General features: G+C 40.9%; 1 protein-coding gene across 1 annotated transcript in view; it reads left to right on the top strand.

Annotated features, from left to right (window-relative positions):
* The first annotated feature begins 628 nt into the window (after nucleotides 1-628).
* dock3 (dedicator of cytokinesis 3) overlaps nucleotides 629-26,975 on the top strand; it is a 721,249-nt gene continuing 694,902 nt past the window's right edge. The window contains exons 1-2 of the mRNA XM_060835046.1: nucleotides 629-677; nucleotides 7,663-7,746. Coding sequence (XP_060691029.1) covers nucleotides 629-677; nucleotides 7,663-7,746 — 133 coding nt within the window. The remainder of the gene's footprint in view (nucleotides 678-7,662; nucleotides 7,747-26,975) is intronic.

Genomic DNA, 26,975 nt, shown 5'->3' with positions numbered 1-26,975 from the left:
TGTCTCAGGGCCATTCCACACAGTGAGTCTGCTGTTCAGTGAGATTCTTGTAAATTTCACCATTGAACTGTCACTTATTCTGAAATTTTAAAAATTCCGAATTCCAAAAACCAGCTGGCCCTGAGCGTTTTGGATAAAGGATTATGTACCTGTACTTCCAAATAAACCTGTTGGACTATAACCTGGTATTGTGTGATTTTTAACTTAATTTTCTTACATTTTCTAGCCTCTAGGTTACCCTATATTTCCTGCAAATCCTAATCTTAGATTTGAGCAACATGATGAATTCCATTTTTTATACATATTTTCTGCTATTGGAGCAAGCAACTTGTGGAAATAATATTTAGGGAAATGACAGTCCCAGTGGTTTCAACATTTGAGTCCAAATGTTGCTTTCTATTTTGTTTTGCATAGCAATATAACCCTTGTTGCAAGGTTTTCAATAAATCGCTCAGAATGGTACAAGAAATACTGCTGAACAGTTTGAAAGCCACCATCAGGTAGAGTTTGATCACATGGAATGAGGCAGACTCCTGGAAGAAAAATAACTGTTTTACTAGACTACTAAGAACAGAGCTGAGCTAGGTTGTTCTGTTCTGTCTGGGGTTCTATGAGAAGTCAAGAGGAGATGGATAACTCTTATGCAGTCAGAACCCAGGAAGAAGTTATGGGAGTTAGTAGGCAACTAAATGTTAGAAATAGGAATTGAAAATAGTCTTTTTATAATTAATAGTTCAATACAGTTGAGAGAGAGAGTTGAAAGTCCACAAGCAGTTACTACTTGGTGCAACTGAGCTAGATTAGAGCTAAGAAACAAACCTAGCATTGTAATGACTTGGAGAACTCACTATGAAAATCTAGAGCTGTGTCGATTTGCACTTTCTAGAATGCAGCAGAGCATATACCCAGGAAAGGAAGGTGTGCAACGGAACATGAACAGTAATTGAGGTGGTCCATGGTTGATGGGATTTTGAGTGAGTTTAGGTGCAAAAAGTAAAGATTTATTGTTATGACACAGCGGTATATCCACTAATTAAACCACATACCCAGAAAAGCTCGCCTCGCCTCTTAATCTGTTAAAGTATGAGTTACAGAGAGTTCCCAAATTCCACTATTTAAAGAAAAATAATATCCATTAATTCCTTAACTCTAAAAGTGAACATTAAACAACAACTATTCACAATTCTAAGCACCCCTTTCTCCTAACTGCTTGTTATCTGCCTCCACCTCCATAACAATGTACTGTTCCATTAAAAACCCGTATTAAAATTACATCAACTTAAATTCAAAATCGCACAGCGGCTGTCATCTCTGGTCTCTTCCTTTCAGCTGAAGATCTACCTGGGTTTCCTTCTGTCTTTTACTGCAAAGATGTTTCATATGAAAAAGGCACCTTTGATAGAAAGTGTTTTGAATGGCAGTCTCTCTCGATGGCAGTTACTGTCGTTTGAACTTTCAAACTGCCTGTCTCTTTTATCTCCCCAACATCAGATTGTCTCATTCTTTTGCCAATATCGAACCAATAAATTCAAGATCAATTAGATTTTAGTATCCTGGAGCATAATTTAAACTAATTGGTTAGATTTGAATTGTTGTCCAAATAACAACCAACTCAGGTATTTGTTTCACAGCCAAATGTAACATATTTTCACTTTTCCAGTACATTCTGAGACTGCTAGCTAATCATATTACAGGTGCTTGTAAGCTCTCAGTGCAAAACAGTATTCAATCTCTCTTAAAGGTACAGTGCACACCTTCAACTTCATAATATTAGATTATTTACAGTGTGGAAACAGGCCCTTCAGTCCAACAAGTCCACAATGACCAGACGAAACACAACCCAACTAGACCCATTCCCCTACGTTTATCCTTGCACCTAATGCTATGGGAAATTTAGTATGGCCAATTCACCTAATCTATTGTGGAGTTTTAATGTGATTTGGTGGCACTCTATGTCACTAATATCTGGACAGAATTGCTGACAAATCCGTTAAATTTGCCTAGATCACACGTGCTTTTTGATGAGTTCTGTGAGGTATTCAACCATAGTTTGTCTGGTACTTGTATTTGCCGATGTTAGAATATGAACTACACATATGTTTGCACAATATAAACCTTTTTATTAATGATCTATGTGAGCTTGTCTTTGTATATTTTAGTTGTAATAAGCTTTTTATCATTTATTGACTCAGAATCATTGCGTTATACAGGATGAAAACAGAACTTTCAGTCCAACTTGTCCATGCCAACCAAGTTTCCCAAACTAAAGTTCTATTTGCCTGCATTTGGCTCATGTCCTTCTAAATCTTTCCCATTAATGTACTGCCCAAATGTTGTAACTGTAAATGCAATCTAACACTTCCTCTGGCAATTTATTCCACAATGAATCACCCTCTGTATGGAAAAAGGTGCCACTCAAGCCCCTTTTAAATCTTTCGCCTCTCACCTTAAAATTATGCCTTCCAGTTCTGAACTCTCCAACTCAAGGGGGGGGGGGAGAAATAACTTTGTTATTCATCTTATGCCACTAATGACTTGTTTCTAATGCTAAACCAGATATAATCTAACACCTATGCAAGTGGTAATATCACATTGGTTAAATTCAAAATTTATGATTGTTGGTGGAGTGGGACTTATAGGACTATATGAGAAATGTCCTCCCCTGTAATATACATCATATCAAAACTGATACTTGAATTCTTCTTCCCTGGTTGGAGGGACAAACTCTTCTAAAGAGATGTTTCCCATTAAAATTGGACAGGGTAAGGTTACGGCAGAACTGGTGTGGTACCTGAAAAAACATGAAAAAGCATTTATAAAAAGCATAGATAATCATTTTTAGATTGTATCTTGGCAAAATTTAATTTGTGCAAGGTTTTGTGCAAGTAAAGGATTTGAACCAAAATGCCCACTCCAAGTTATCCAATGGGATAATCCACAGTCTTATTCTCCGACCACAGATCTAATTTCAGTAATTTGGGTAAATCTATTTCTTTTGTTAGAGACTAACATGTACAGGTTGAGATTATTGAAAAGAATTGAGGGAATTGGTGGTTGAGTACATTTACAGACTATAGACAGAATGTGAAGTGCTGTTGCTGGAATGGCAGTGGCAACAAAATATAATATACTTTACATGCAGTCCCTAGATTATAACCAGGTTCTGTTCTAGAGTCCGTTTGCAAGTCAGTGTGTTTGAAAGTCAAAACATAATGCATGACAATGTTAAATAGTTGTTTGTAAGTACGAGGCAAAGTTTGCATCTTTAGTTGGATCTTTATGCTGGATCTTTAATATTAATACACCCCTGTGTAGATCTCATTTGTAAGTTGGATGGTCGAAAATCAGGGACTCCATGTATCGTTTTAAAAGATGTGGAAGTGCTGGTGTCAGACTGGTGTGAACAGGTCAGAATCAGATGACACCAGGTTGTGGAACAAGATCAGAAGTCACATGACACCAGGTTATAGGGGCAATGCTCCAAAAACTTGTGATTTCAAACAAACCTGTTGAAATACAACCTGGTGTCGTCTGATTTCTGATCTTCTTAAAAAAAATCATGGATAAGAAATAATATGATCTAGCGTAGGAGAATAAAACTGGATTATTCATTTGGAGAATTAGCACAGGTATTTTGGTTCAAATCCTTCAAACCTTTCATTTTTTTAATTATGTATTACTATTTTCTTAGCCAAATATTTAATAGGCAAAGAGAGCATGATCATCAGTATGAGGAATTGGCAGCATAATCTCTTTTCTTCCAGATTTTGCTGCCAATTCCTCATACTCTTGCAAAGTATAACTCAGACTTTGTGACAAAAAGATCTACAGATAAAATTTCAAGAAGGTAATATGTAATGGATCACAATGAAATATACAGTCCTATTCTCTGATTGACCCACTATTCCCTGTTAATTAGTTATGTGATGCCCTGGATAATGTTAGTGTGTGTACAAATTGTAAAGATAAAACTGAATGTGCTAGAATACTGAGTAATGTTGCCTCTGAGCTGCATAGCTGCATATGCACTGAGCCTCTCCATTTCACACATTACGATCCACGTCAACTGCTGATCATCGCATTGACATCTGCTTCTGGAATTTGCTGCCATGCATGGACCTCTGCAATCTGCACCAAAGTAAAATAAAATTAGAGGAGTCACTGCTGAATAGATCGGGCAGTGTCTGTGAGGAGAGAAACAATTAACCTTTCACATTGATGATCTTTAATCAGGATTGGAAAAAGCTAGAAATGTAATTGGTTTTGAGCAAGTATCAAGTGAAACAGGATAAAGGGTAAGCAACATAAAAGTAACCATGCATTTTGATTTTTTTTTGAAACTACAAACTCAAATGGAGGTTGAGCTACTATAATTGGAAGATTGAAAAGTTGTGCATCTTGAAATGACTGTGCAATATAATGTGGCATTTTGGAAGCAGTAAGAGGGAGAATTCAAGAATGAAATGCACCGGAAGCCTTCAAGTGAAGGAAAGGAAATGTTGCTTCACCATAGCCCAGTGGTTGAGCTGCAGAGTTTGTAACTAAGCTGTAAATGTCAAGAGCAGCTGAGAATGGGAAATATTCAGAGACTACAGATAGGAAGCTGTGCTGTCCCTCTCACTCTCTCCTTCTTACTCTCCTCTTCTCTTTCATTTTTCCACTTTCTCTTCCCTCCATCGGCTCGGTCTCTCATCCCTCCCTCTGCCTCTTTCCTACTCATGCCCCTTCCTCAGTTTCTTTCCTGCTCATGCCCCTCCTTTGGTTTCTTTTCCGCTCGTGCCGTTCCCTTGGTCCTGTTCTCATGCGCCACTCCCTTGGCCTTTTCTCGATCACGCCCTGCCTCTATTGCATTCTCCCTAATGTCCCTCCCTCATTCTCACTCATGATCCTCCCCAGTTCTCTGACTCTCAACCCCTCCTTTGTCCCTTATTCTTCTCCCAACCCTTTCTTGCCCATCTCCCTCTCTCACACCCCCTTTTACACTCTTTTCCACCACCTTACCCTCTCAACTGCCTTTCTCTTGCCCCTGTCACTTCGGCCTCCCTTCACTCCGTCTCTCTTGCCCTCCCTTCAGTCTCTCTCATCCCCTCTCCTCACTCCCTCGCCACCTTGTCACTCTCTCGTCCCCCTTCATTCTGTCTCGCCCTCCTTCAATCTCCCCACATACTTCTCTCGCCCATTCTTCCTCCATCACGCCACCCTCTCCCCCACTCTCCCCCCACCCCACTCTCTCTCTTCCCCCCCCTTCCTCCCCCTCTCTCCGCCCCCATACTCTCCCCCCCCCCACTCTTTCCATTCCAACTCTCTCTCTTCTCTTCCCCCACCCCCACCCCACACTCCTCCTTCAAGATCATTCTATGGTATGCTTTACATGACTTTAACTTTTCAGATCAGTGATGTAGTGGACAATATAGCAGCAGGAGTCTTTAATTTAAGGAAATTTTATTTTACCATAATTTTTCGACTGGTTCAGTTGTACTTTTATAATATCTGAGAGTGCAGTATGTTCAGAGACATCCAGAAGCCTGAAGACAGGAAGCATCTTTCATAATAAAAATATAAGAAAAACCTTGGCTTAACTAATAAGCTATTGAAAAGAAAGTCAGCCATCATGATGACAGTATCACACCATCAATGCTATATCAAAATGTCTGTGAGAACTAAGCCTCTTTTTGTAGTCTGAGCTCTTGAGCCATTGAATTTGTTTTTCTCTGTTTGTCTTTCCACCTATAATAAATACCATTTCCATCTAAGAGGACATTACCATGAATGAAATCATTAATTTGTAAAAGCAAATTCAACCAAAAATAGACCTTTAGTTGAAGCTTAACATTTCAGAAGTCTGTATGAAGTATTGTGAAAAGCGCCTTGAGCAGGAGAAATTGCTGATATATCACAATTTTAAGTTGAATGTTGAATTAAAAACCCATGCTGATGAGCAATTTCTCTTGAACAATAAAAGAATTGAGCTCCGATGCATTTTGGAGAACAAGAGCAGTGAGATAGGCAGTTAGTTTTGGTTTTGTGAAGATAAATTTTTGTAAGAGTTTTGAAAGTTGTTTGGAACAGGAAGTAAATACATAATTTCCAGGAAAACACATGACTTCAGTTATGTGCTTAGCAGGATATCTGTGATGTTCATTGATGAATTGTTTATAATATGAAATTTTTATGACAGATGGAGAAAACAGGATTGATTTGAGTTCTATTTAGAATCTGTTTCCAGTTTTGGTTAACACATTCACCCTAGCAAAATAATTTTAGTTTATGAAGTCTATAACCTGTGGGAAATGACATGTGAATGTTTTCATGCTAACAACTGAAAAGAGGTTTGTATCGTCAGCTCAGGACAGAAGTCTCCATGCCAAAAAACCAGGAAAGAGTCCACTAAGTTAGAAAATTAGAGTTAAGGTAGGAGTGACACTTAATTGTAATCATATAGTCAGAGAGATTTTACACCGTGGAAAGAGGCCCTTCAGCAATTGTGTCTGCTCCATCATTAAAAACTGTGATTCCCATATTAATCTCGATGTTTTTGATCTTTATGTCTGAGTGATGCCGAGTTTGTTATTATGTCTGATTCTTCTAGAGATATTTGTCAAAAAATGTAACTGATCCATTAGTTTTGTAAGTGCTAATGTGTACTCCTAGCCATAGAGCATACCTGCAATAAACCTGTTCATTCTCTCGCACCTTGCATCCTTTATTGGACCAGTTTGTTCAAAATCTTACCTTATTAAATAAATTGATATGCAAGTCTTCAGAATTTAAATACTGAGTTCCTTGATGTTAATTTTGAAAAGGCTAATTGATGAGATTCTTCCGAGTAGAAATTTTGAATTGAATTTTGTCACCTGCATTATGCTATTCAAACTGCGTGTGGCTTTTGTAAAATTTTGCAATTCTAAGTAATATGAACTGTTGCTCACTTTGTGTTTCATCTATCTGCGCAAATACAAGCTAATAGAATTTTTGTTCAGCCATTGCCTAAATTAATCTGATACTAGCTTTCTCCAATTTCATCTAAAACATTACTTATTAGGAATATTCAACATTTACACATATTTCTAACCTAATTCACAGGATATTTTCGTTGGATATGTGTAAGGTAGTTTATTTAAACTTGCTACAGTGATAGACATTCCTATGCAGGGAACTATTCTCTGCAAACAAAAGGAATACAGGTAGGGCTTCTATAATGCAATGTAAAAGTGTTACAGCCAACACATGTTTTAAAAATTCGCGCTTTAGAACCAGTATCCTCAATTTGTCAATTGCGTTAAGCGAATTTGCATTAACGAAATACTCATTGTAGCAGAATGACCTATATATTCAAGCTTTGCAAATTCTTTGACTTTCCTGGATGTTTGGGGAGTCTGTAGTCTTTGCATTTTCCATGGTGATGCCATGGCTAATTAGAGTCAACTTATCAACCAATCAATGCACTTTTCTCCTGTAATGTAATTTACTGTGATTGTTTGAAATTTGGCATTTTTATGCTTGACCTGATGAATGTGAGACAAAAATCTTTGACAACATCTCCCAATATTCATGGTCAAGTGTGGCCTGTGGAGAATGTTATTCACTTTGGTTTAGTTAGCATCAGATCATATGGTCATTGCAGACAAAATCCTAAGTCATACTTATTGTATTTTTCCCCAGTGATATGTAGTTTCCGAGGTTCAGTGCCACAGGGGCTTGTGCTGGAAATTGGAGAAACAGTTCAAATCTTGGAAAAGTGTGAAGGTAAGAATACAACTAAACATTTGTGATTCATCATGACTACTATTTCATGAAAAATACAAATGCTATTTATTTAAAAATAAGATTTTTATTTTAGAAATGAAGTGTCTCCTTAGTACAGTAAGTATTTGTTTTTCCAAGGCTGCTTACTTCCTTATATGTTGATTTATTTGCAACTGATTCTCTCTTCAAAAAATGTTATTGACTATGTTAAATCTGGCATTCCAAGGCTATGTAAGTAAAGGTATACAGAGCAATCTCGGTTATCTGAATTTTGATTATCCGAACACGATCTCAAGGCCCCGATGCTCATGTAAACAATGACAACGGCAAAGCCTAGGGTGCAAAATCTCCTGTTCCATCTTACATTGCATCACTTAAGTATGATACTTTATTTGAAACAAAATCCTCTGTTGTAACATAATAGCTACATATTAAATAAAAGCTTAAATAAGAGAACTTTTCGAGCGAGGGAAGTTGGAACCGGGGCCATAGCGTGCCTGTAGCAAGGGGATGTGCGACGCCACCGGCCACTGGGGAAACTGCAACCTGGTCTCGCACCCACTTCCCGCGGCCATCAGATCAGTTATCTGAACATTCGAATATCTGAACAAAATACTCCCTGCTTGTGTCATTCGGATAATCGAGGTTGTTCTGTATTAAGGTAGAACTTAAATAACTGAAGCTTGTCCTTTACAAAATGGGTATTGCCTTTGTGGCTTGGTGAAACAGCAAACTTTTCAAAAATAGTATGCAATGTATCTAAAAATTATTTGAAGAATCACAATCCTTAGCTAAGTTATGACCTTCTATTCCACTTATCCCTAATCGATATTCTTTGCAGCGTGATAGTTTAATTTTCTAATTTGTTCAACCATATGTGGATAGGCTTCCAACTCAAATTATATTGCTGATATATGTTGGGACTCTTTGAAACTCTCATTGTATGCGTATCCTTGGTAAGTAAGGAACAGGCTTAAACTTCAAATTCCCATTTTGCCCAGATTGCTTCATGTTACTTATGACAGATGGATGAGGTGGTCAGGACTATGAAGATTTACTTTGTTTGCCCTGTGCTTGCTCTGGTTTTCTCACAGATTTATTTCAAGGCTTTTCACAGCAAGAGTAAAACCTGTTGAGCAGCACAACTCCAAATGAATCAGTTGTGGTGTCAAAACACAATGGTAACCAAAGCCCCTATAGCAATGTTTTTTTTTCCCCTTCCCATACCTCTCTCCTCAGACTCACCATCCATAAACCCTGGCTGCTGTCTGGTGATGTTGGAAGAGTTGGCATTTTTGGGGAGTAAAGGAGCATGAGCATTTGCATTTGCATAGGATGAGGGAAGGAGGGTAAATTATATTGGGGGCATGAGGAAGGGGCACATAGAAGAAATGAGCTCTGTTATACTCAGTGAATATTTAGGGTATAGTGGCTGAATACTGTCATGGGCTGAGGGAAGAAGTGAATGTTGTTGGGTAAATGGGGGGAGGCAAACATTGTCACATGGTGAAGGAGATGGGTAAAGATGATCTGAGTGGTGAGTTGTGGGGTAGCTTTAGGAAGGGGATTAGATACCGTCGAGGAGCAGGAGTAGGATGTGAACACTGTCAAGAATGTGGGAGTGGCAACTGTTATTAGGAAGGGAATGAATACCTGGTGAGTTAGGCGATCAGCAAAATGAGTGAGAGTGAGGGTGAACATTATCTAGGATGAAAGAGGTGAGTGAACACTGTCTGATGGGTAGGGTCTAAACATTATTCAGGGTTGAAGTGGAGGATGAGGATTGTTGAGAAGTAGAATGAGCATTGTAATGGTGGGAAGAGGAATTAATAACGTGAGTGAGTGGAGGTTCTGTAGTGTTGGCAACTCCATTTAAAATGTAAGTCTCTGAATTGATGACAGGCCTGAAGGAATGTCTTCATTTCACGACATGAGACGAAGCAGTGGCTGCACTAGAATTATGCTTGATACCTAACTGCCCAACTCTTAATCTATCCATCCATCCCAGGTGAGTTGGCATCGAAAGGTACCAAAGGTCTATGTAAAACTGTAGTGGGCAGATTATATCACAGTCAGGATTGGGTGCTTTCTCTTTGATACTACTGAGCAGATCTGGCCACAGAATTGTTGACTAAAACCAAAGGATTTTATAGTCTTGGCTGAAGTTTAACATATAGCTGACAGTAGACAATATATATAATAAAGTAGATGTACTGAATAACTGAAAATATGAGAATATAAAAGAACACTTGGATTTTCTGTTACATTAGACAATAGGATGAGCCTGTTTGCCTATCATAACTGTTGAAATAATTTCAGAAAGAAATAGGGTTGATTTTTCTGTTTGAGACAACCTCCTCAGAACTTAGTTATTTATATTTCTTGTGAGTTTGTATTATTCTATTCTCTATCAATTTCTTAGTCATCTTTTGCTGAATTCAAAAGTGCTTCCAATCCTCAGACTTACTGCCTTTTGTTTTTTGCAACTTCAAAAGCTCCTCCTTTGATCTGACAATCTTTAGCTTCCTTCTTAGCCACACTTGACTCACTTTTTCTATTGGGCTTTTGTGCTTTATTAGAATGTATATTTACATAGAACATAGAACATAGAAGGATACAGCGCAGTACAGGCCCTTCGGCCCTCGATGTTGCGCCGACCGAGTCCTACCTAACCTATACTAGCCCAATAACTTCCAAATGCCTATCCAATGCCCGCTTAAATGAACATAAAGAAGGAGAGTTCACCACTGATACGGGCAGGGCATTCCATGAACTCACAACCCGCTGTGTGAAGAATCTACCCCTAACATCTGTCCTATACCTACCACCCCTTAATTTAAAGCTATGTCCCCTAGTAACACCTGACTCCATTAGCGGTAAAAGGTTCTTAGTATCTACCCTATCTAAACCCCTAATCATCTTATACACTTCTATCAGATCTCCCCTAAACCTTCTCTTCTCCAATGAGAACAGCCCCAAGTGCCTCAGCCTTTCCTCATAAGATTTTCCTACCATTCCAGGCAACATCCTGGTAAACCTCCTCTGCACTCGTTCTAAAGCTTCCACATCCTTCCTATAGTATGGCGACCAAAACTGCACACAATACTCCAGATGAGGCCTCACCAGAGTCTTATACAACTGCAACATGACCTCAGGACTCCGGAACTCAATTCCTCTGCCAATAAAGCCCAGTACACCATATGCCTTCCTCACAGCACTATTTACCTGGGTGGCAACTTTCAGAGATCTGTGTACATAGACACCAAGATCCCTCTGCTCATCCACACTACCAAGTAGCCTACCATTAGCCCAGTAATCCATCATCTTGTTATTCCTACCAAAGTGAACGACTTCGCACTTAGCTACATTGAATTCCATTTGCCACATTTCCGCCCAGCTCTGCAACTTATCTATATCCCGCTGTAACCTACCACTTCCTTCCTCACTATCCACAACTCCACCGACTTTCGTGTCATCCGCAAACTTGCTTACCCAGCTTTCAAGTCCTTCCTCTAGATCATTTATAAAGATAACAAAAAGCAATGGTCCCAAAACAGATCCTTGTGGTACACCGCTAGTAACTGCGCTCCAAGATGAACATAATCCATCAACTACTACCCTCTGTCTCCTTCCAGCCAGCCAATTCCTAATCCAAACCTCTAATGTATCCTCAATGCCATACCTCCGAAGTTTTAGCATTAGTCTACCATGGGGAACCTTATCGAACGCCTTACTAAAATCCATATACACAACATCTACTGCTTTACCCTCATCCACTTCCATAGTCACCTTCTCAAAGAACTCAATAAGGTTTGTGAGGCACGACCTGCCCTTCACAAAACCATGCTGGCTATCCCTGATCACGTTATTCCTACCCAGATGTTCATAAATCTTATCCCTTACCATTCTCTCTAAGACTTTGCCCACCACTGAAGTCAGACTCACTGGCCTATAGTTACTAGGGCTATCCCTACTCCCTTTCTTGAACAATGGGACCACATTCGCCATCCTCCAGTCCTCTGGTACTATTCCCGTTGACAATGACGACATAAAAATCCAGGCCAATGGCTCTGCTATCTCCTCCCTAGCTTCCCATAGGATCCTGGGGTAAATGCCATCAGGCCCAGGAGACTTATCTATATTCATCCTTTCCAATATTCCCAAAACCTCTTCCCTGCATATTTCCAGGGCATCCATTCTAATTATTTGTGATTCCATATTCACATCAGCAACAGTGTCCTGTTCCTGAGTGAATACTGATGAAAAGTACTGATTTAATGTCTCTCCAATCTCCTCCGCCTCCACACACAACTTCCCACTACTATCCTTGACTGGACCGATACCTACCCTAGTCATCCTTTTATTCTTGACATACCTATAGAAAGCCTTTGGGTTTTCCCTAATCCTACCAGCTAAAGACTTTTCATGTCCCCTTCTCGCTTTTCTTAGCTCCCTCTTTAGCTCCTTCCTGGCTACCTTATAACTCTCAATCGCCCCTACTGAACCTTCACGCTTCATCTTTACATATGCCGCCTTCTTCCCTTTCACAAGGGACTCCAATTCCTTACTAAACCACGGCTGCCTCACAAGGCCCTTTACACCATGCCTGACTGGTACATACCTATCGAGGACACGCAGTAGCTGCTCCTTGAACAATCCCCACATCTCATTAGTGTTCTTCTCTTGAAGCCTGTTTTTGTAGTAAAAATAATTTACTACTTCTTTACATGCTAGATATTGCTTGTCTATATTTAATATATTTTCCCAAAGCACCACAACAACTTGCCACTAATAATTTCATAGATTCTTTCATTTAGACTTGAGAAGGGTTTCCTGTTGAACTACATTGTTTTCAAAGTAAATGTAAGATTCTACCATGTTATGGCCACGTTTCTTGAAAGGTTCTTTTTCTTCAAAGATCTAAGATCTGCTGTCACTAATATACTGATCCTATCTTTTATTATCAGCACTACCAGCCTCCTTTTACTTTTTGGATGAAGGACGCTCCTTCATCAGGTGTTTGACATTCATCAGGAGCGTTGCTCCGAAAGCTAGTGTGCTTCCAATTAAACCTGTTGGACTATAACCTGGTGTTGTGTGATTTTTAACTTTGTAAACCCCAGTCCAACACCGGCATCTCCAAATCATTTCCTATTCATGTATTTGTCCAAATGCCTTTTCAAATAAGACTATAAGACATAGGAGTGGAAGTAAGGCCATTCGGCCCATCGAGTCCACTCCGCCATTCAATCATGGCTGATGGGCATTTCAACTCCACTTACCAGCATTCTCCCCGTAGCCCTTAATTCCTTGAGACAACAAGAATCTATCAATCTCTGCGTCCCTGCCTCCACTGCACTCTGCGGCAATGAATTCCACAGGCCCACCACTCTCTGGCTGAAGAGATGTCTCCGCATTTCTGTTCTGAATTGACCCCCTCTAATTTTAAGGCTGTGTCCACGGGTCCTAGTCTCCTCACCTAACGGAAACAATTTCCAAGCGTCCAACCTTTCCAAGCCATGTATTATCTTGTACGTCTCTATTAAGCCTCCCCTTAATTTTCTAAACTCCAATGAATACAATCCCAGGATCCTCAGCTGTTCCTCATATGTTAGACCAACCATTCCAGGGATCATCCGTGTGAATCTCCGCTGGACACGTTCCAGTGCCAGTATGTCCTTCCTGAGGTGTGGGCACCAAAACTGGACACAGTATTCCAAATGGGGCCTAACCAGAGCTTTATAAAGTCTCAGTAGCACAACGGTGCTTTTATATTCCAACCCTCTTGAGATAAGTGACAACATTGCATTCGCTTTCTTAATCACGGACTCAACCTGCATGTTTACCTTTAGAGAATCCTCAACTAGTACTCCCAGATCCCTTTGTACCTTGGCTTTACGAATTTTCTCACCGTTTAGAAAGTAGTCTATGCTTTTATTCTTTTTGCCAAAGTGCAAGACCTGTCATTTGCTCACGTTGAATTCCATCAGCCATTTCCTGGACCACTCTCCCAAACTATCTAGATCCTTCTGTAGCCTCCCCACTTCCTCAGTACTACCTGCCTGTCCACCTAACTTCGTATCATCTGCAAACTTCGCTAGAATGCCCCCAGTCCCTTCATCCAGATCATTAATATATAATGTGAACAGCTGTGGCCCCAACACTGAACCCTGCGGGACACCGCTCGTCACCGGCTGCCATTCCAAAAAAGAACCTTTTATCCCAACTCTCTGCCTTCTGTCAGACAGCCAATCCTCAATCCATCCCAATAGCTCACCTCGAACACCATGGGCCCTCACCTTGCTCAGCAGCCTCCCGTGTGGCACTTTATCAAAGGCCTTTTGGAAGTCTAGATAGACCACATCCACTGGGTTTCCCTGGTCTAACCTACTTGTCACCTCTTCAAAGAATTCCAACAGGTTTGTCAGGCATGACCTCCCTTACTAAATCCATGTTGACTTGTTCTAATCAGACTCTGCTCTTCTAAGAATTTAGAAACCTCATCCTTAATGATGGATTCTAGAATTTTACCAACAACCGAGGTTAGGCTAATTCGCCTATAATTTTCCATCTTTTGTCTTGATCCTTTCTTGAACAAGGGGGTTACAACAGCGATCTTTCAATCCTCCGGGACTTTCCCTGACTCCAGTGACTCTTGAAAGATTTCAACCAATACCTCTGCTATTTCCTCAGCCACCTCGCTAAGAACTCTAGAATGTATCCCATCGGGGCCAGGAGATTTATCAATTTTAAGACTTTTTAGCTTTTCTAGCACTATCTCTTTTGTAATGGCAACCATACTCAACTCAACCCCCTGACTCCCTTTAATTGTTGGGATATTACTCATGTCTTCCACTGTGAAAACTGACGCAAAGTACTTGTTAAGTTCTCCTGCTATTTCCTTATCTCCCATCACTAGGCTTCCTGCATCAGTTTGAAGTGGCCCAATGTCTACTTTTGCCTGTCGTTTGTTTCTTATGTATTGAAAGAAACTTTTACTATCATTTCTAATATTACTGGCTAGCCTACCTTCATATTTGATCCTCTCCTTCCTTATTACACTCTTTGTTATCCTCTGTTTGTTTTTGTAGCCTTCCCAATCTTCTGAATTCCCACTGCCCTTGGCCACTTTATAGGATCTCTCTTTTTCTTTAATACATTTCCCGACTTCCTTTGTCAGCCATGACTGTCTAATCTCTCCCCAGATAATCTTTCTTTTCTTGGGGATGAACCTCTGTACAGTGTTCTCAATTATACCCACAAACTCCTGCCATTTTTGTTCTACTGTCTTCCCCGCTAGCCGCTGTTTCCAGTCTATTTTTGTCAGTTCCTCTCTCATGCACTCATAATTACATTTATTTAACTGTAACACCATTACATCCAATTTTGCCTTCTCTCTTTCAAACTCCAGACTGAACTCTACCATATTATGATCGCTGCTTCCTAAGGGTTCCCTTACTTTAAGATCTTTTGTAAAGTCTGGTTCATTGCAAAGCACTAGGTCCAGAATAGCCTGCTCCCTTGTGGGCTCCATGACAAGCTGTTCCAAAAGCCATCCTGTAAGCATTCCATGAATTCCCTTTCTTTGGATCTACTGGCAACATTATTTACCAAGTCCACCTGCATATTGAAGTCTCCCATGATCACTGTGACCTTGCCTTTCTGACATGCCTTCTCTATTTCCCAGTACATGTTGCGTCCCTGGTCCTGACCACTGTTAGGAGGTCTGTACACAACTCCAACTATTAACTCCAACCCACAAATGGTGTTAATGTACCTGCCTGAACCACTTCTGCCGGCAGCTTATTCAATATGCGTACCACCCTCTGTTTAAAAAAGGTTGCCCCTCAGGTTCCCTTTTATTCTTTCCCCTCAGAACTTAAACAGATAACCTCTCATGATCTTCTACACTTTTATAAGATTCCCCCTCAGTCTTAATCTCCTCTTCAAGATGATTCAGAGAGACTGATCATAAACTTTTTAACTAGTATCTCTTTTGGACTCTTACTTCTAATCTGTGTGGCATTATAATGTCATTTTGGGTTTCAAAACTAATAAACCCACTATTTTGTTAACTTTCAGTGCAGAAGCAACTCAGTTAATATCATTTTTCTATTCTTACCACCCCAAGCCCAGCAATTTTTCTGTGTCAGACGTCAGTGCTCTAAAGATGACGGAGAAAGAGAAATATTATCCATGGTGTGATTCATGTCCAGCACTTTACATGTTTTGAGTGAGTAATATGAGTAAATGCATACAATACCATTACTCATTAGCAATAGTTGCACTTGAAGTGTAATTTAATGTTTGTCAATATTGCAGTACTGAAGCACTCAACTACTTCCTTTTTATATGGGAGGTAATACTACAGATTGAATGTGATTTAAAAAACACTTCAAGTTTTCTGAAATTAGTTTTTTTTAAAGCAGTGTGGAATGAAAATTAAATACTTAGAGTAATTGTACTTAATAAGATGCAAATAGTTTACTGAATTTTATATTTTTTTAGATTAGATTACTTACAGTGTGGAAACAGGCCCTTCGGCCCAAGCAACCCACCCGGACCCATTCCCCTGCATTTACCCCTTCACCTAACAGTGTGGGCAATTTAGCATGGCCAATTCACCTAACCTGCACATTTTTGTACTGTGGGAAGAAACCGGAGCACCCGGAGGAAACCCACGCAGACACAGGGAGAATGTGCAAATTCCACACAGATAGTTGCCTGAGGTGGGAATTGAACCCAGGTCTCTGACGCTGTGAGGCAGCAGTGCTAACCACTGTGCCCACTAATATGGCACCTTTAGAAGTGTCTTGTATGGTGGTGAAAAATAGTTATTGTTAATTATTCGTTATAGATGATTGGCCAACATACAACTGGACAGTGAAACGATGAAACTACAGTTTGAGATTCTATTAAATTATAGTTCCGATTAATGAAGCCTGCTGAACTTTTTGATTCTGCTGTATAGCTCCCTTGTTTACAAAATCAGAAAAGTTCTGAAATGAGTAAACAGAGAAGAAATGTTTCCACTTGTGAAGGGATCAAAAATAAGAGTTCACAGATTGAAAGTAATTGGAGAAGATGCAAATATCACGAGGAAAACAACTTTTCATACAGAGAATGGTTAGGGTGTGTGCATCAGGTAAGCTCAGGTTTTCTCTATGCATTTATCATGTAGAACTGAGCTACTCCTATTCACATATTCCAGGACACCATGTGAATATGGGCCAGAGGCGGAGGTTTGGAAGACACGTTTCAACACGGGACTTAGGTGCCCTTTTAACTGCAGATAGATTTGAGCATAAAGGATACATAAACCCTTTGAAACAGTCTAATTTAGAGTCATAGAGATGTACAGCATGGAAACAGACCCTTCGGTCCAACTCATCCATGCCGACCAGATATTCCAACCCAATCTAGTCCCACCTGCCAGCACCTGCCCCATATCCCCCCAAACCCTTCCTATTCATATACCCATCCAGATGCCTTTTAAATGTTGCAATTGTACTAGCCTCCACCACATCCTCTGGCAGCTCATTCCATACACATACTGCGTGAAAAAGCTGCCCCTTAGTCTCTTATATCTTTCCCCTCTCACCTTAAACCTATGCCCTCTAGTTCTGGATTCTCCCACCCCAGGGAAAAGACTTTGTCCATATCCATGCCACTCATGATTTTGTAAACCTCTATAAGGTCGCCCCTCAGCCTGAGACACTCCAGGGAAAACAGCCCTAGCCTATTCAACCTCTCCATATAGCTCAAAACCTCCAACCTTGGCAACATCCTTGTAATTCTGAACCCTTTCAAGTTTCACAATAGGAAGGAGACCAGAATCGCACACAATATTTCAACAGTGGCCTAACTAATGACCTGGACAGCCGCAACATTGCCTCCCATCTTCTGTGCTCAATACTCTGACCAATTAAGAAAAGTATACCAAAAACCTTCTTCATGATTCTATCTACCTGCGACTCCACTTTCAAGGAGCTATGAACCTGCCCTCCAAAGTCTCTTTATTCAGCAACACTACCTAGAACCTTACCATTAAGTGTATAAGTCCTGCTAAGATTTGCTTTCCCAAAATGCAGCAGCTCACATTTATCTAAATTAAATTCCATCTGCCACTTCTCAGCCATTGGCCCATCTGATGAAGATCTCATTGTAATCTGAGGTAACCCTCTTTGCTGTCCACTGCACCTCCAATTTTGGTGTCATCTGTAAACTTACTAACTATACCTGTTATGCTCGCATCAAAATCATTTATATAAATGATGAAAAGCAGTGGACCAAGCACAGATTCTTGTGGCACTCCACTGGTCACTGGTCTCCAGTCTGAAAAACAACCTTTGTCTTCTACCTTTGAACTAGTTCTGTATCCAAATGGCGAGTTCTTCCTGTATGCCATGAGTTCTAACCTTGCTAACCAGTCTCCCATGGAGAATCTTTTTGAATGCCTTATTGAAGTGAAATATGGATCTTATCTGTTGCTCTGCCCTCATCAATCCTCTTTGTTGCTTCTTCAAAAACTCAATCAAGTTTGTGAGACATGGTTTTGCATGCATAAAGCCATGTTGACTATCACTAATCAGTCTTTGCCTTTCCAAATACATGTACATCCTGTCCCTCAGGATTCCCTCCAACAACTTGCCCACCACCGAGGTCAGACTCACTGGTCTATAGTTCCCTGGCTTGTCCTTACCACCTTTCTTAAACAGTGGCATCACGTTAGCCAACCTCTAGTCTTCTGGTGCCTCACCTGTGACTATCGATGATATAAATATCTCAGTAAGAAGCCCAATAATCACTTCCCTAGCTTCCCACAGAGTTCCAGGTTACACCTGATCAGGTCCTGGGGATTTATCCACTCTTTTGCTTTTCAAGACATCCAGCACTTCCTCATCTGTAATATGGACATTTTTCAAGATGTCACCATCTATTTCCCTACATTCTATATCTTACATCCCCTTTTCCACAGTAAATAGTAATGCAAAATACTCGTTTAGTATTTGCCCCATCTCCTGGGGCTCCACACAAAGGCCGCTTTGCTGATCTTTGAGGGGCGCTATTCTCTTCCTCGTTACCCTTTAGTCCTTAATGTATTTATAAAGCCCTTTGGATTCTCCTTAACTAGATTTGCCAAACCACCAGAAGGATGATCAAAAAAATTCTAGGACTGTCATTATATGTTGACTTGCCAAATCGTTTTTATTGTGAACAAATGAGCTTTTATCAATGTAGAACTTTTAAGTCTGAGAATTAGGTTTTAATCTTAAATATGTGGGTACTTGTGGTTGCTCAATCATTTTGCATGATTGTTGAAGGGAATCAGGCTTGATAGAAGAAAGAATGAGTTGGAGAAGTATGAGGGGAGTGGTGATGGATAAAGGTCTGTAAGGGGCTCTAGAATATGGGTAGATTGCATGCGTTGACATAGGTTGTAGGTGAATGTGTGGAGTGTGGGTATGAAAAACATTTTATGTTTACTACTTTGGAAAGTTAAGGTACCCCTTTAGATGTATTGCAGGGACTACTTTGGGGGAGGTAAGGCACCTTTTTGAATTATGAGAATGCATGCACAAGTCTAAAGGGTGCATAAATGAATCAGGATTACAAAAGTGGTCAAAAATCTATTCAAAAAGGATTTTTTGAGTTTAGGAAAACTGTCTTGGTGTACATGTTTGCATAATTTATCACAGGAAATGTGCTACATGACTGATCTTGCAAATGGACATGGGTGTCTATAAAGCGAGTATTTTTCCGGACAACTTTGACTGTGTATAGAATAAAAATGTTTGTTTACATAAGAAATTTAGCAGTTAAGTGGACAAAAATAAAAATTACTGGAGAAACACAATTGGTCTGGCAGCATCTAATGCAGAGAAAGCCGAGTCAACGTTTCAGATCCAGTGCCCTTTAGAACTAAACGATTGTGGCTCAGAAAAGATGATATATATGCTGAAGATGGGAAGGAGTAAACAATAGGTGGAGATGGAGCCTAGAGAGACATAGCATTGGTTTGGCAGACAAAGGAATGAATAATTGTGAGCCAGGAGAAAAGAAAAATTACAAATAGGGAATCCTAGCGGGTGAAAATGGGAAAGCTGTGATGAAAGCAGCCCATGTGATGACGAGGCCTGGAGAGTAGAGTTGGTTAAATGACATAGAAGAAGATGCTCAGGTAAAATGATTGAACTCGGTATTCAGTTTTGAAGGCTACAAGGTCCCCAAGCAGAAAATGACATGCTGTTCTTCCAGCGTGTGTTGAGTCTCGCAGGAGCACTGCAGCAGGCCCAAGACAGGGGGCACATGTTGACCAAGGAATACTGGTGTGTTGAAGTGGTAGGCAACTGGAAGCTTGGGGGCATTTTTGCAGGTGGAACATGTGTTCCGCAAAGCTGTCGCCTGTCTGCATTTCATCTCCTCAGTGTAGAGGAGGCTACATTGTGAGCAGCGGTGCAGTAGATTAGAATGAGTGAAATGCTGCTTCACCTGTAAGTAATGTCTGGGACCTTGGATAATGAGAAAGGAGGAAGTAAATGGGAAGGTGATATACCTTTTGTGATTGAATGGGAATGTACTGTGAGGGTATGGGGAGGTGTTGGGAATGCAGGAGGAGTGGACCAATATGTCCAGAGGGAACAATACCTGCTAAGGGTGGGGAGGGGAATAGTGAATAGTTTGGTAGTGAATTGTGGCAGAAATGATGCTTTTGATGCAGATGATGGTGGAGTGGAAAGTGAGGATGAGGGTGACCCTTTCTTTTCGGAGGAAAGCAAAGGGGGAGGGTAAAAGTGCAGGAAATCAGTTGGACATAGTTGAAGGCCCTGTCAACAATGGTGATGGGAAATCCTTGGTTGTGGAAAGATGTGGACAATTCTGAGGCCCCTCATGCATAATGACATAATCAGAATATATGTGGCGAGTCAGACAAACTTGGAGAATAGAATGGAAACTTTTCAGTTGGGAGTCAAGATGTATTGACTAGGTAACTATAGGATTCGGTGGGTTTGTAGTGGATGTAAATGGCTTGCCTATTCCCAGAAATGAAAACAGAACTGTTGAGGAAAAAAAACGAATAGTCAGAGATGGATCAGCTGAAGGTGAGAGCAGGGTGAAAATTAGAAATGAAGTGGATAAATCTTTCTAGTTCTGAATGATCTGACTTATTTCTGTCACGTGTACCTAAAGTTTTATTTTGCGAGCAGGCACATCATAGCACACAAGGACAAATAGATCATCGAGGGTTTAGACAGAGCAATGCATGCAAGGTTATGCTGCACAGGAGGTGCATAAAAGCAAGATCAACTCTAGGTTTGAAATTGGAGAGGTCCATTCAACAGTCTACTAACAGCAGGGAAGAAGCTGTTCCTGAGCCTGTGTTTAAGCTTCTGTATATTCTACCTGATGGAAGAGAGCATAGTCGGGGTGAGAGAGTTCTTTGGTGATGGTTGCTTTTCCATGGCAACAAAATGTGTAGATGGAGTCCATGGATAGGATATTGGCTCACAGGCTAGTCTGTACTCTGTTCACAACTTTCTATCATTTCTTATGGTCCTGGGAAGAGGAATTGCTATACCAAGCTGTGATGCACCCAGATAGAATGCTTTCTATGATGCATGTGTAAAAATTGGTGAGGGTCCTTATGGACTTGCCAAACCTCTCTAGCTTCTTGAGGAAGAAGAGGCATTGTTATGCCTTTTTGACAGTGGCATTCATGTGCGAGGACAAGGACAGGTTGTTGGTTATTATCACTTCTCAGAACTTGATACTCTCGTCCCTCTTCACCTCCGCTCCATTGATGTCAATAGGGTTGTGTTCTTTTTTCCTGACGTCGATGATCAGTTCTTTAGTTTTGCTGACATTCAAGGAGAGATTGTTATATTTATACCACAACGCCAAGCATTCTATCTCCTTCTTGTATCCTGACTCGTCCTTGATTAATGTCCAGCCTACAAAAGTGGTGTCATCAGTGAACTTGTAGATGAAATTCAGATGAATTTGGCCACACAGTCATGAGTGTACAGAGAGTACAACTGGGGCTGAGTGCGCATCCTTGAGGGATGCTAATGTTGAGGATTTTCCTAGAGGAGGTGCCGTCGCCTATCTTCACTGATTGCGGTCTGTGGGTCAGGAAGCTGAGGGTCTATTTGCAGAGGGTGGTGCTGAGACCTAGGTCTTGGCGTTTGGAGATTAGTTTGGTTGGGATTATAGTGTTGAAGGTGGAGCTGTAGTCCTGATGAAGGGTCCCAACCTGAAACAAAGACTATCATGCTCCTGCTCTGCTTTGTCCAGCCTCATATTTAATTGACTTTGTCGATAAATAGAAGCCTGGCATAGACCAGAGAGAAGGAAACAACATTGGTTATGTCATTGATCTATAGGAGAAAGAGTTGAGGAGAGGGACTTGAGTAGGAGTGGAGCATGGAATATTCAATATAACCTAAGAAGAACTGCGGCTCATGCTGATACCCATCGCCACCTGCTTGATCTGGAAGAAGTAAGAGGAATTAAAGGAGAAGTTGCTTAAAGTGAGGATGAGCTCGACCAGGGAATGGAGGAGGATGGCGGATGGAGACAATTCAAGGCATTTTTCCAAGAAGAAATGAAAGCACTAAGTCCGTTTGGACGAACAATAGATTAATAAAGGGACTGCACATCCATGGTAAAAGGAGGCTGGCACCCATAAACTGGAAATTCTGAAAATGATGTAAAGCATCAGAAGTATTGTGCATGTAAGTGGGAACGGACTGGAAAAGGGAGGAACAAAATCATTTTGAGATAGGAAAGGATGTGTTTGTCTGGGCAGTCCTATTTGTGGATTTTGGGAAGAAGGTGAAGCTTATCCTCACTAAGCACAATGTTTTGGTTCCAATGACCATTCTTCAGAACTGATTGTAGCTGGGAAAAGATAGTATATTTGCCGAAGACGGAATTGGGGAAAGGAGTAAACACGAGGTAGAGATGGAGCTGGAGAGGGAGACGAGCATTTGGGCCAACAAATTGGTAGTGGTGAGCCAGGGAGAAAAGCTGCTAATAGGGACCATAGTGGGTGAAAGTTAGATGACTGTGTTGAAAGCAGCCCATGTGATTACAAAGCCTGGGGTGTTTGGGTAGGTAAAGAACATGGGAGAAGCTGCTTGGGACATAGAATTATTTCTGTTTTTATTTTCGATTTCCAGTATCCGATGTGTTTTGTTTAGTTAAGTGAAATGTTTGCTTACATAAGGTTAGTTGAATGTACTTCAGTGCATAGAATGTTTGAATTAGTGTTTTTTTTCACTAGTGACATCATCAATAGACCAACTATTTTTGATAGACATGTCTCCTGAGATATTAGATGAAATGGCGTGGAAATGGAAGAGCAAAGGTGATGGGTGGGAGCTCTGAATTTGGCATTGAGTTTGTAGGAGGACTAAAATGAGATGATCGAAAGCATATGCGTTATGAGGAAATTTGGGGGCTGTTGGGGTCATAGTTGATAGGTTGACGGACAATCACAGAGACTATAAAGGGCATAATCTGACTCCCAGGTCTGCCCCTTGACTGAACATAGGAAATGCAGCTGATCATTGTTAAAAAGCTATGTTTGCAGAACTGGAATGTGTGCTTTTGACCCAGAAATGAAACTCAGGGTCTCATTGTCCCTTGGTGCCACACTGGATACTGAAGAGGTGAAGCAAGCTATATAGAGAACGAGGAGAGGCAAACAGCATTGAAGAGTTGCTCACAAATGTGAGGGATCAATGGTGGAAAGGACATGTGAGCAGATACATGGAGAGTGCAAACTCAGGGTATTAAACTGTAGACTGAATTTGTTACATGGCACTGATTTCATGACATTAATGGAAACCTGGCTCATTGCGATTATTGAATCTTTGCTGAAAGAGGGACAGGACTAGCAGCTGAACGTCCCAGGATTTAGAAGTTTAGGTGTGATAGGGAATATAAAAGGGCTGATGAAGTTGCGTTACTGATAAAGGAATATCTCTCAACTGTACTGAGGGAGGATGCATTAGAGAACTCAGGAATAAGTAAGGTGACATTACAATGCTGGGCATAGAGTACAGACTTCCCAAAAGACAGTAGGAGATAGAGGAGAGAATATGTAGACATATTTTGGAAAGATGTAGAAATAATAGGGTTGTTGTGGTGGGTGATTTTAACTTTTATACTATCTGGGACTCACTTCGTGCTAGAGGTTTGGATGGGGCAGAATTTGTAAGGACCATTCAGGAGAGCTCCTTGACCCAGGATGTGAATAGTTAAACCAGGGAAAGGGTTATACTGGACCAGGTTTTAGGAAATAAGCCCCGCCAACTTGATGATGTTTTGCTGGAGGAGCATTTCAGGAGTAGTAATCATAATACCATGAATTTTAAGACACTCACTCACTCATGAATAGAGATAACAGCAGTCCTCAGGTGAAGATGTTAAATTGGGGGAAGGTGAACAACAACAATATTAGGCAGGAACTGGAGAAGTTTAATTGGAGGCTGCTGTTTGAGGGGAAATCCACATTGGACATGCGGGGGTATTTCAAATGGCAGTTGATAAGAGTTCTGGAGCAGCATGTTCCTGTGAAAATGAAGAATAGGTATGGCAAGTTATGTGAACCTTGAAGACCCGGGATGTTATGACCTTGGTTAAAAAGAGAAAGAAAGCATGTGTAAGATTAGGAGGATGGGAACTGACAAAGTTTATAAAGTATACAGGTATATAAGGAAAGTAGGAAAGAACTTGAACAAGGAATTAGAAGGGCTAAAAGGGGTCATGAAAAGTCATTAGCAAACAGGATTAAGGAGAATTCCAAGGCTCCTTTACATACATAAAAAGCAAGAGGGTAGCCAGGGAAAGGGTTGGCCCACTCAAGGACAAAGGAAAAAAATCTATGTTTGGAGCCAGAAGAGATAGATGAGGTCCTAAACAAATGTTTTGTGTCAGTATTCACCAAGGAGAAGGAATTGATGGAGGATGATTTCGGAAGGGAGTATCGAATTTCTGAGCCAACTTGCTATTAAAAAGGAAGAGGTGTTATGCATCTTAAAGAATATTAATATAGTTAAGTCCCTGGGTCCTGCTGGGATCTATCCCAGAGTATTGAAGAAGGCGAGAAATCAAATTGCTGAAGTATTGACAGGCATTGTTGTATCCTCTTTGGCTACATGTAGAGTAGAGTAGCTTTTATTTGTCATTTCTACCATGCACAGTCCAACTGATACAGTAATAACGAGACAGTGTTCCTCTAGTACCGAGGATGCTACATTGACAGCACAAACTGCACAATTGTACACAGCATAAGTACATAAGAAGTGTAAAACATGCAAGTTACAGTGTAACAGAAGAATGATGAATGATAGACCTTCAATGATAGACAGTCCCAGAGGACTGGAGAACAGCTAGTGGTGTCCCATTGTTTAAGAAGAGGAGGAGGAATAATCCAGGAAATTTTAGGCCTGTGAGCCTCATGTCAGTGGTAGGGAAATTATTGGAAAAGATTCTCTGGAACAGGATCTATATGCATTTAGAGGCAAATGGACTTAAAATTCACTGGAGAAGGAGGCTCCACAAGTATCCCCATCCTCAATAATGGAAGAGCCAGAATATCAGTGCAAAAGTGAAGGTTAAAGTTTTTGCAGGAGTCTTCAGCCAGAAGTGCCAAGTCGATGATCCATCTGAGCCTCCTCCAGTGGTCCCAAGCATTACTGACACCAGTCTTCAGCCAATTCAATTCACTTCATGTGATATCAAGAAACAATTGGGCGCTCTGGACTTTTCAAAGGCTACTGGCCCTGACAATATTCCGGCAATAGTACTGAAGACTTGTGCTTCAGAACTTGCTACTCCCCTAGCCAAGCTGTTCTCAGTACAATACAACACTGGCATCTCCCCAACAATGTAGAAATTGCCCAAGTGTGTCTGCTGCATAAAAAGCAGGACACATCTAACCCGGCCAATTCCTGCCCATCAGTCTACTCCCGGTCATCAGTAAAGTGATGAAAGGTGACATCAATAGTACTATCAAACAACACCTCCTCAGCAGCAGGACGACTGACTGAGCTAGTCAGGTCCTAAAGGACTAAGCTGCTATCTTGGTCAGCGGCATATGGTGAGGGAAAAGCATACTTGACCTCATCCTTACTAATCTGCCAGCTGCAGATAGATCTGTTCACGACATTATTGGTAAGAGTGACTACAGTGCAGTTCTTGCAGAGGTGAAGTCCCACCTTCAGAATGAGAATATCTTCTATTGTGTTTGCGGCACTATCACCGTGCTAAATGGGACAGATCTAGCTACTCAAGGCTGGGCTTCCATGAGGCGCAGTGAGACATCAAAAGCAGCAGAAGTATACTCCACAATGTGCAACTTTATGGCCTGACATATCCTCTACTCAATCATTGCTATCAAGCAAGGGGATCAACCCTTGTTTAATAGAGAGTGCAGGAGGGCATGCCGGGAGCAAAACCAGACATATCTGAAAATGAGGTGTCAACCTAGTGAAGCCACCAAGTAGGACTACTTGCATGCCAAACTGCATATGCAGCAAGTGATAGAGCTAAGTGATCCCACAAACAATGTACCAGATCTAAACTGTACAGCTCAGCCACATCCAGTCATGAATGGCAGTTGTCATTTAAACAACTCATGGGAGGAGGAGGCTCCACAAGTATACCTATTCTCAATGATGGAAGAGTCCAGCATATTTGTGCAAAAGATAGGGCTGAAGAATTCACAGCAATCTTCAGCCAGAAGTGCCGAGTGAATGATCCACACAATGAAAAGGTTTGGCTTGCAAGCGATATAGGCTGATCACAGAGTTAGGTAGCATAGATAATTAAGTAATAGGTAAACAGTGGCAAAAGCAAAAACACAGGTATAGGCTAATGTTAAGAGTTTGTGAGTCCATTCAGTATTCTAACAAAAGTAGGGTAGAAACTGTTTTGATTCTGGATTAGTGGTGCTGGAAGAGCACAGCAGTTCAGGCAGCATCCAAGGAGCAGCAAAATCGACGTTTCCTGCAAAAACCCTTCATCAAGAATAAAGACAGTGAGCCTGAAGCGTGGAGAGATAAGCTAGAGGAGGGTTGGGGGTGGGGAAAAAGTAGCATAGAGTTGAGTTTGTTTCACGACATGGTTGAAGAGCTTCAGGGCAGAGGAAATGACCTGGGAGTTGCAGTGGGAGAGGGACTCCCTGAGGTTCTTGTAGAGAGAGGAGGAAAACTTCTTCA

The sequence above is a fragment of the Hemiscyllium ocellatum genome, chromosome 14 (genome assembly GCF_020745735.1).
Source record: "Hemiscyllium ocellatum isolate sHemOce1 chromosome 14, sHemOce1.pat.X.cur, whole genome shotgun sequence".
Lineage (NCBI taxonomy): Eukaryota > Metazoa > Chordata > Chondrichthyes > Orectolobiformes > Hemiscylliidae > Hemiscyllium > Hemiscyllium ocellatum.
Note: the sequence above shows the minus strand (reverse complement) of the source record. Positions and strands in the feature narration are given on the sequence as shown.